Genomic DNA, 10,570 nt, shown 5'->3' with positions numbered 1-10,570 from the left:
ACAAGTGGCTGTCCAGTCTTTTCTTAAGTGTTGAATCCCACAACTTCTGGAGACAAGCTGTTCCATTGGTTAATTGTTCTCACTGTTAGGAAGTTTCTCCTCAATTCCAGGTTGCTTCTCTCCTTGATTAGATTCCATCCATTGTTGCTTGTCCTGCCCTCTCATGCTTTGGAAAATAAGATGGCCCCCTCCTCTTTGTGGCAGCCTCTCAAATCCTGGACTACTGCTATCATGTCCCCTTTAATTTAATTTAATTTAAATTTAATTTATCGCATTTCTATGCCGCCCAACTCCCAAGGGACTCTGGGCGGTTTACAGCAAAAACAATGCGAACAATGAGCATAGAAAAATTATTTAAAAACATTATAAAAACATTTTAAAAACATTAAAAGCCCATGCACACCATTCATGGCCGGATCTCGCAAGATTGCAACAGCGAGATCAACGGCCCCAGGCCTGCCGGAAAAGCCAGGTCTTCACCGCTTTCCGGAAGGCCAATAGGGTGGGGGTAGTCCGGATCTCAGGAGGTAACTGGTTCCAGAGAGCTGGGGCAGCCACAGAGAAGGCCTTCCCCCACGGGCCCACCAGCCGGCATTGTTTAGCTGATGGGACCCGGAGGAGACCAACTCTGTGGGATCTTACTGGTCGCTGGGAGCTATGCGGTAGAAGGAGATCTCAAAGATAGCCTGGCCCTGAGTCATGTAGGGCTTTAAAGGTAATAATCAACACCTTGAATTGTGCCCGGAGACCAATAGGGAGCCAGTGCAGCTCACGGAGAATTGGTGTAATGTGGGTGTATCTAGGTCCTCTAGTACTTCTTTTCTCTAGACTAGCCAATCCCAAATCCTACAACCATTCTTCATATGCTTTAGTCTCCAGGCCTTTAATCATCTTAGTTGCTCTTTGCACTTTTTCCAAAGTCTCAACATCTGATTTGTAATATGACCAAAACTGGATGCAGTATTCCAGGTGTGGTCTTACTAAGGCTTTATAAAGTGGTACTAATACTTCAAGTGATTTTGATTCTATGCTTCTGTTTATACAACCAAGGACTGCATTAGCTTTTTTGCAGGGGTGGGGGGTGAAATGTTACTGGTTCGGGCCAGTTCGCCCGAACCGGTAGAAAAAAAATGCTTTAAAAAGTAAAAAAAAAAGTTCCGACGATTGTGCGTCGCTCAGCTGATCTTCAGAACTTTTTTTTTTTTTACTTTTTAAGCATTTTTTTACTACTGGTTCTCTGGAACTGGTAGTTAAAAATGCTTTAAAAAGTAAAAAAAAGAGCAGGAAATCAAAAGCGTGTCTGGTGTGGATTGCGCATGCTCATGCAGTGTGCATCTGGTATGGACACATTTGGCATGCACTGCGCATGTGCGGGCAGCAAACCGGTGGCGATCAGCGAAGGATTTCACCACTGCTTTTTTGGCTCCTGCTGCACATTGCTGACTGACGTTTAAGTGATTGTCCACTAGGACTCCAAGGTCCCTCTCACAGTTACTGTTTTTGAGCCAGGTTTTGCCTAATCTGTACTTGTACCTTTGGTTTTTTCCTGCCCAGGTGTAAAACCTTGCTTTTCTCCATATTAAATTTCATTTTGTTGGATAGGGCCCATTGTTCAAGCCTGTCAAGATCTTTTTGGATCCTGAGTGTGTCTTCTGGGGTGTTGGCTATTTCTGCCAGTTTATTGTCATTGGCACCTTTGATGAGTTCCCCTTCTATTCCCTCATCTAAGTCATCTACGAAGATATTAAAGAGTACCCAGTCTAAGACGGAAACTTGTGGTATCCCACTGCTTACTTCAGTGGTGAAATCCAATTTTTTTTACTACTGGTTCTGTGGGCATGGCTTGGTGGACGTGGTGTGGCTTGGTGGGCATGGCTTGGTGGACATGGCAGGGGAAGGATACTGCAAAATCTCCATTCCCACCCCACTCCAGGGGGAGGATATTGGAAAATCTCCATTCCCACCCCATTCTGGGGCCAGCCAGAGGTGGTATTTGCCGGTTCTCTGAACTACTCAAAATTTCCGCTACCGGTTTTCTGAACTGCTCAAAATTTCCACTACCGGTTCTCCAGAACCTGTCAGAACCTGCTGGATTTCACCCCGGCTTACTTCCCTCCATGCAGACATAGTACTATTATGGACTACTCATTGAGTATGGTTTATCAGCCAGTTATAAATCCATTGGTGGTGGTGCTCTCTATCCCACATTTTTCTAGCTTACCAAGAAGTAGGTTGTGGTCTACTTTGTCAAATGCCTGCTGAAGTCTAAATATAGTACGCATGGGGGGTGAACAAGGAATTCTTCTCCAATGTGAGGTATCATTGTGCTTGACCTTTCTTTCAAAATATAGACATGTCGTTTGTCCCAAATCTTTTTAGAAGGGATGATGAGATGATGATAATGACGATGACAATGACAACTGTCATCATCATCATCTCTTCATCCCTTCTGAAAATTAGCACTTTCTGGTATTAAACCATTAAGCTTTTAGGTATTTTATAATATTTTTGATATGCTATGTTTTGCTAATTGCTATTAATGAATTTGTATTGTTTTTCTATTTCTAATGTGTTAAATAACTTTTTAACAACCTAGGAAATTTTAATGTATTAATTTTAATAACAGTAGCAACTTTTTAAAAATTATTTTAAGAATAGTGTGTATAAGATTATTATCAGTGTAAATTACTCAATTCATCCTCCTAGAAATTCAAGGCCGATTTGGGATTATTTTATTACATCCTCTGAAATGCTTGGAGGCTGTTGAGAGATAGTGACTTGCTTAAAGTAACGAATATTTACTATAATACACCATACATCACAATCTATGATACTGATATCCTAGATATTGTAAAGGAAGAACTATGTTTGTCAATGGCTGCAAAAACCAGGAGTCCGGTAGCATCTTTCCCAATTACTGTAACAAATTTTGTTAAGACATAAGCTTAAGTGAAATGCTTCATTAGATTGTTAGAACAGAACAGAACACTTTTATTTGGCCAAATGTGATTAGGCACACAAGGGATTTGTCTCTGGTTGGGAAGTTCTCAGTGTATATGTAAAGCAACAGAGTAATAATAATGATTAGTAATAGTAATAATCATGATAATAATACCAATAAGAGGGGGTAATAAAGAACATAAGAAGGATAACATTACAGCCAGACAACATGGATAAAAAAAATGGGTAAAAAAGGACTTCTGGCTGATGTTGCAGTGAGATTGGATGCGAGGAGTGGGTCTCTGCGCTCCTGTGCCGTGTTCTCCCCATTGGAGGGCTCCAAAAGGAGCTAAAGCCACCCTGTAGGGATGGTGAAGAAAAGAAAGGTGCCCTGCAGGTCGTGGAGAACAGCAACTCTCCTGCTTGACCCAGGGCTTCTTCCCTCTCATCCACAACGAGGAGAAAAAGTAGCTATCATGGCTGCCATGAAGCTGAGACAGCCGAGGCAACAAAGAAATGTGCAAGAGCTGTGTAGATGAACAGTGACTGGAACTGGGTGAGAAGATTCTTTTATTATTTGGACCCTAACTTTAAAATAAAAAAAAAGAAGAAACTCCAGGAAAAGAGACTCTTAGAACTATTTCTCAAAGCAGCGAACAACCATAGAGAGAAAAATCCTAGACTTCCTGATCTTGATCAGCGTATATGACCTAAAAAAGAGAAGAAATCAGACTAGTAGAAGGCTAAGTTAGTAAGCACAGGACAATTTTATTTCATGCCAGTTGCCAAGTTTTCTAACAAATGTAAATGTTCTTCATTGCAGGAAAGTATTGAAATTTGAATATGATGGGAAAAAAATCTTTTAGTGTTAGCCCAAGGATTCCTGAATTATTCTGACTGAAAGCTACTTTACTATATATATAGTATAATTAAACTGCAACAATAATGGACAATTAGGGAACCACATTTGCTTCTAACATCCCACCTCTAATACCTAAAAGAAGAAGCCATTTTAGTGCTTCTCTAAAAGCTATCAAGGACAGGACCAACCCATATATTGAGGGAAGGTCATTCCAGAAGTCAGGTCCTGCAGCAGCAAAGGCATGCCTCCTACTACCCCTTGTATTGTTTCAAGGAAGGGACCTAAAGAGTACCTATCCTAACAGAGTATGGCTGGTAGAAATAATTGGAGAAAGGCAGTGTTGTAGATAATCCAGTCCTGAGCCATGTAAGGCTTTATAGATGATAATCAACACCTTGGATTGCACCTGGAAGACTCCTGGGGACAAATGCAATTTATAAAATAGTGGTATTGCCTATGTGTGTGGGTGTGGGTGTTGGGTGGGTGTATTGAGATATGCTCATCAATTCACACAGCACTGCATTCCAAACCAGTTACAGTTCCTGAAGTGTCTTCAAGACCATGCATAGCAATAATCCAACCACGATCTGGCTAAGGCAAGAATGACTGCATGTAGGGCTTCCCAATTCAGGAACAGGAACAGCTGTACAATTGGCACAGTCACAGCGTTAAGCAGCCCAGTCAGAGAAGCTGCTCTGAACTAGGACAGCTGCAGGGGTGGGATTCTACCGTTCGGACCAGTTCGGGCGAACCAGTAGCTAGAACAATCAGCTGGGATGAACCAGGTCAGCTCGCCCACCTGCCCCTGCACTTTACTTACCTCTATCTTCTCAGCTGATTGGCACGGCACAGTGGATTGTCGCGCATCAGCTGTGTTACTCCCAAGTGGTAACACAGAAGGTTAGTATTTGTAAAACTGTGCATGCACGCACAGCGTGTATTAGGTGCATATGCGCATAAAGCGCATGCACACGCATAGCATACAATCACCGAACTGGTTGTTAAACTGGCAGTATCCCACCACTGGACAGCTGGTTTAGCTGCAGCAATCCAAATTGACCCCTAACACTCAACCTCACAAGTAAGATCTCACATCTGGCTATCTGCAGGGCACTGCCTCTGACAATCTCCAGGGTGTCCTGGATGACTCCTCCCTTCTACCATACGCAAAACCCCAATAGACACATTTGATGTCCAGCCAAGTCTTTGCAATGTATAACAGGTCACCCCATCATCTGCAATAAAATTTCAGGCTTAATTTTGGTGGAAGAAATACAGTTTTCCTACAGAATGGGGAAAAAAAAAGAAAATGGACCTCCACACAACCTCATGCAGTTTATGCTTTCAAGATTGGGATGTAGCACCACTGTTTTCTAAACATTGAAACTGTAGAGATTAGTGTTTACATATGATCGTGCTCAAGGATAATATTTGCAAACTTTGCTATCAACTTTAATTTGCTAAATATCATCGCCAATCGGTCTGCAGAATAATTAAGTCTGAAAGGGTAAATGCACTAAGTTTTTGACATTAATCCTATTTCAAAAAGTACAGATGAGCACTTTTTTAACAGCAAGTTTTCTCTTTAGTTCTAGGAAGGCTGAAGTTCTTGCTCAGTTTTTGTTTTTCTTCTTCCATAATTGAGGAAATAGTCCATTTTTATCAGTGTTTTACCAAGATCAGTGTTCATTCTGCTGCCAATAACGTGGTTGGTGGTATTGGGAATTTTGTCCGAAAATATTGATATATATTCAGGGAGTTGGGCAGACACTTTTTTCTTGCCCTAAAAAATATAATTCAGTTATTTATGTGAATAAAAGTTTAATTAGAAATGCTTCTAATGCCATATTGCACATAATCAATTCCATTGGGAATTAGGAAAGATTTCAAGAATAAACACAATAATGTTAGAAGTATTTTACTAGAGCAGATCAAAATTCTGATAACTCTAGGATTTAGCTATCATAATAAAAACACACGGATAGTTCTGGCTTTCATACATTTGTTACAATCATTCTGGAAATTACCTTGTTTTAATGGCTGTTGTGTCTGCCTGTATTTTATGATAATGACCCAAAGTCGATTTTATCTTGTATGAAAAATTCTGCGGCTGTAAGCAAACTGCTAATCCAGTTAATTAAAAAACTTTGCAATACAAAATAATCACTGCAATAAAAATAATACAATAATGGACGTGCCTTTTAAAGGACATTTAGCAATATTTTAAAACACAGTTCACTCAACTCTAATGCTATACTTGTTATTTAGTCATCTGTATAGCGTTATCCAAAGCATTCAATTTTTTCATAATTCTAAACTACTTTTGAAATATTATTAATGCGTGGTTATTTATTAACCATTCCTGTCTTAAAAGCATAGCATCAGAATGACTGGCTGAGACACATTGAATTCACTTCTTAGGCTGTGTAGATGCTAGTTTTTAGAGATGAGAGACAGAGAAACAAAGGAAACCCCGCTTTTCTTCTAGCCTGAATAATAGTGGGCAGCTTCCAGATCTTGTGACAATTTCAGAAAGAAGAGGAAAGAAAAGGAAGTTTTGTCCTGTCCATGGATAGAAGCACAGACAACCGCTCAACCCAACAAAAAACCAAATGAGATATTGAGCTGAGATGTAAAATATTCCTATAAAACTAGGCTTAATGTGTAGAAACCAAAAGGGATGACAAGAAATCATTGGCAGTGACTAGAGGATATATTCTTGATTTCAAAGCTGAACCATTCTAACTTTGTAAAACAGTTTCAGATTTCAAGAGCCTCTCTCAGTGTAAGTTTACTGTGTCAGCACAACAACCCAATTCCAAAATACCTTCCAGTTATCACCAACATCTTGCTGAGATCACCCTGTTCTCTCCACCCCTACCAATTTCTTTCTAAGCTATAAATTGCCTGATTTTCTTTAGAAAAATGCTGTTTTGCAGCATCATTCAAACGTCAGGAACATTACTTTAATACCCTTTTTTCTCTCTTTGAAGTCAAGGTTAATTATTTCATTCCCTCAGTCTCCAGGGAAATATTTTCCTTGCCTCTCCAACTTTCTTAAATTTTTTAAGTCCTCGGGTTTTGTTTCCACTTTGCCTGGTGTAAATTGACTGAGATATTAACTCTGTGTTTGTGTGTGTGTATGTGCCTGCGTGCATGCGTGTGTGCTTTTCCCTCTCATCTCCAGAGCTAATAAGTTATCTTGTTTATTTTTATTCAGGAAAGAACAAAGGCGTTCCACTCTGGGTTTCTTTTTTCTAATCCCAGAGGTGATTTTTTTTTTAAAAAAAAGATGGTGATCAAAGCTCATTAAAAAGTATGTCATGGCAACCTTAAAAAGGGGTGGAGCTTCATTGTCCTGGTAATGGCTATCATCTTGAACTCTTTTTTTAAAAAAAAACTCTCTGAAAATGCCCCTGCCCAAATCCTAGGCAGGCTTACATGAAAAAGGAGCATCCCTCCTCATTTTTGCCTACTTTTAGAAGGCAATGAATCATAATGATAGAGCTATGCAAAATGGAAACAATGGAAATCTTTTTTGTTCACTGAAGGCTACGTTTGAAGGAGAACGTGAGCTATCCATGACCAGTATTCGGGGAGATTTTCTTTATGTATTTCCCAATTCAGAGAATGGCAAGATAGATAACCCTCCACATTTTGTGCTGAGCCTTCACTGGATAAGAGCATAAGCTGTTTTTGTGAATCAAGCTATTCTGACTAGGTGGCTCAGTGGCTAAGACGCTGAGCTTGTCGATCAGAAAGGTCGGCAGTTCGACGGTTCAAATCCCTAGTACAGGTCTCCTGCGTGAACAGGGGGTTGGATTAGATGACCTCCAAGGTCCCTTCCAACTCTGTTACTGCTTGATTTTATCTGCTCCATGATAAAAGTAAGCCACTGTCTAATGTGATATATGAACCCACCAAGTGTAAAGCATCATCACCTGTTCATCCTTGACCATTTTGAACTATGACTATGTTAATACAGGATGAATATATGATGTGAAAATATGGGGGGGAGAATATTGTTTCAAACATGTCAGTATACTTTTAACATGCATATTTGGATTTTAACTTACCAGGGGATCATAGTCCTTTAGGAAACTCCAGTTCTGATACCTTCAATGTAAAAGGATAATATCTTTTATGATTGTTGAGTATAATTGTACCAAACAAATGAAAATTTGATAGATAGATAGATAGATAGATAGATAGATAGATAGATAGATAAATAGACAGACAGACAATCTCCAATTCTTAACTAGTGCGCGATTTGAATGAGGTGAATCATATCTTATTTATTAGAGTTTATGTTGCTATTCATTTATTCTAGTTCTGGTAATCACAAATTTTAATTAATCATTATAACCACAACACCCACATTTAATGAATATATAAATACATATGTATATTTGTGCGTATTCCGGTGAACTTGGAATGTATTTGTAAGTACAGATTTGTTTTATTCTTTTTATATTTTCATTTGATGTGGCTTTTTTTCATGCATGTGATGAATTATTCATTTTTATTTTATATTGGTTTGAAAATGGGCATAAATTTGTATATATATATGTGCATATGTGTGTGGATATATGTGTGGATATATGCATAGATGTCCATGCATATCTAGGGATTGTTCAATTTCTTTCTCGTTGTTTCTGTCCCAAAATGTCATGAGCCAGTAGGAAACTATTGACAAGCATATCAATATGCTTCAAGATGGAAGGGAGCGGAGGAATTATGATGTAATTTTAAGTAGAGAGGATAAGATATGAAAGTATTTACAGATAGTTCTTGATTTACAACCATTCGTTTAGTGTCCTTCGAAGTTACAATGGCACTGAAAAAAATGAGATAACCAGTTTTCACATTTATAATCATTGCACCATCTCCACGGTTAAGTGATCAAAATTTAGCAAATTAGCACTTAGCAAAAGGCATGTATTTATGATAGTTGCACAGTTCCGGGATCATATGATCCCCAGCTGTAACTTTCTCAGCTGGCTTCTGACAAGCAAAGTCAGTGGGGGAAGCCAGATTCCCTTAATGACCACATGATTCACATAAAAACTGTAGCCATTCACTTAACAAATGTGGCAAAAGATCATAGAATGGGGAATAACATAACTCACTTAACAACTGCCTTGCTTAACAATGGAAATGTTGGGCTCAATTGTGGTTGTAAATTGAGGACTACCTGTCTAGGGCGTGTCAAATGTTTCCCACTTTCAATTTCGAAACATTAGGGGTGCTCAAAAGCGGTGACATACCTTGGGGTTTGTAAAAATATTTTGGTTACTTCAATATAATTTAGATGTGCTTGGTAAGTACCAAATACCGTATTTTTTGGACTATAAGACGCACTGGAGTATAAAACGCACCTTAGTTTTTGGGGAGGAAAATAAGAAAAAAGCTGATTGGGGGTGGATCGGCCTCCCAGAATACCCCCAATCAGCTGTTTCCAGAAGTGAACAGGTTTAGCAACAGGTTCGTTGGTTGTGAGCTCTGCACCTTGCTTTTTTTTTCAGCCTCTCAAACATCCGTTTTTCAGCCTTTCAAAGGGAGGTTTCAGAGGCTTTTTTTTCAACCTCCATTTCAGAGGCTGGGCGGGGCTACATTTGGATTATAAAATGCACCCAGAATTTCACCTTCTTTTTGGAGGTAAAAAGGTGCGCCTTATACTTCGAAAAATACGGTAAATATAACTTTTTAACATTTTTTGTTTCATTGTATAACTACTGCCTTTTCTTCTCCTCCTCCCCTCATTTTCTATCTCTTCTCTTTCTTTTTAACTATCACTTTTTTTAACTCTTCTTTTTTTCTAAGTTTACATTGCTTTTATTCTGTAAAAGTCACAGGCAAAGGCTAGTATTATGCAGATCGGCACATATGAGCAATCAAACGTGAACAGTCATATCAAAGCATGGGTGAAATCTACATACCTTCCCTATCGGTTCAGAAGTGCACCATCATCACGTCCTATTTTTGATGCTCTGTGCATGTGCAGAGGGCTTTGTGTATGCGCAGAGGGTTAAAACCAGGAAGTAACGACATCCAGGCTACCGGTTTGCCAAACCGCACAAGCCAGACAGAACCGGCAGGATTTCACCACTGTATCAAAGCTTTTAAGACGGACACACTCCCGAGTTACTCACCAATATTTGGTTGCCTTCCTCTCAGCCTCCACAGCCTCTCTCCAGATCTTGTCTTGCTGGACCTGGTCCCTCTTGAGAGCTTCTTGCTCTTCCCCACAGATTTTGCTTGAGGCCTTCCCGAAGTTCTGGGAGGTAACAAGTGGGCTTCTTCCAGACCTGCTGTTCAACGAAAGCGAAGAATATGAGGCTAAATCTCCAGTAGAGCTGTTTGCCGGTAACGGATACCCCGTTGATGTGGTGCTTCGGAGTCCATTTGTTTTGCTTCCCATCGTATAAACTCTGTTTGTAATACTTACAATTGGATCATCCCAGAAAAAAAAAAGTGTGGGAGAGCATTAGCCAGAATGCGGTATGCTCACCAATTCAGCAATTTCTCGGCCAAACGTTTTGACATAAATGGTTAAATGAGCAAGGGAAATGCATGATTTATTCTGAAGTTTCCTAAGAGGTTCTGGATCACACTTGTGAGAGGACCCAGCAGTCTATTTTTGGACAGTTCCACATTGCACAGGAACTTGAAAGAAATTTCAGTGAGTTAAAAAAAACAAAACACTCAGGGACTATGAAACAGTGACCGGCTATCTGTATATAGATATTCCGGAAATAAAAATAATAT

At 39.5% G+C, this 10,570-nt stretch overlaps 1 protein-coding gene across 1 annotated transcript; it reads right to left on the bottom strand.

The window, feature by feature from the left end:
* Window positions 1–5,393: 5,393 nt before the first annotated feature.
* Window positions 5,394–10,223, bottom strand: CIMIP5 (ciliary microtubule inner protein 5). Its single transcript, XM_070955470.1, has 3 exons — window positions 9,955–10,223; window positions 7,879–7,918; window positions 5,394–5,585 (listed from the first exon to the last, which is right to left on the bottom strand). The coding sequence occupies exons 1-3, from the start codon at window positions 10,221–10,223 to the stop codon at window positions 5,394–5,396; spliced, it is 501 nt and encodes a 166-aa protein (XP_070811571.1).
* Between the last annotated feature and the right edge of the window lie 347 nt (window positions 10,224–10,570).

The sequence above is a fragment of the Pituophis catenifer genome, unplaced genomic scaffold (genome assembly GCF_029215685.1).
Source record: "Pituophis catenifer annectens isolate HBS135680 unplaced genomic scaffold, rPitCat1.0.hap2 SCAF_1, whole genome shotgun sequence".
Taxonomy (NCBI): domain Eukaryota; kingdom Metazoa; phylum Chordata; class Lepidosauria; order Squamata; family Colubridae; genus Pituophis; species Pituophis catenifer.
Note: the sequence above shows the minus strand (reverse complement) of the source record. Positions and strands in the feature narration are given on the sequence as shown.

Bases quoted from the DNA above. Each gene is read 5' to 3' on its own strand.
- CIMIP5 (XM_070955470.1), bottom strand. From the start codon at position 10,223: ATGGGAAGCAAAACAAATGGACTCCGAAGCACCACATCAACGGGGTAT. The intron at 7,919-9,954 runs GTGAGTAACTCG...TTTACATTGAAG, and splicing joins AGGAAGGCAACCAAATATTG to GTATCAGAACTGGAGTTTCC. The intron at 5,586-7,878 runs GTAAGTTAAAAT...TATATTTTTTAG, and splicing joins TAAAGGACTATGATCCCCTG to GGCAAGAAAAAAGTGTCTGC.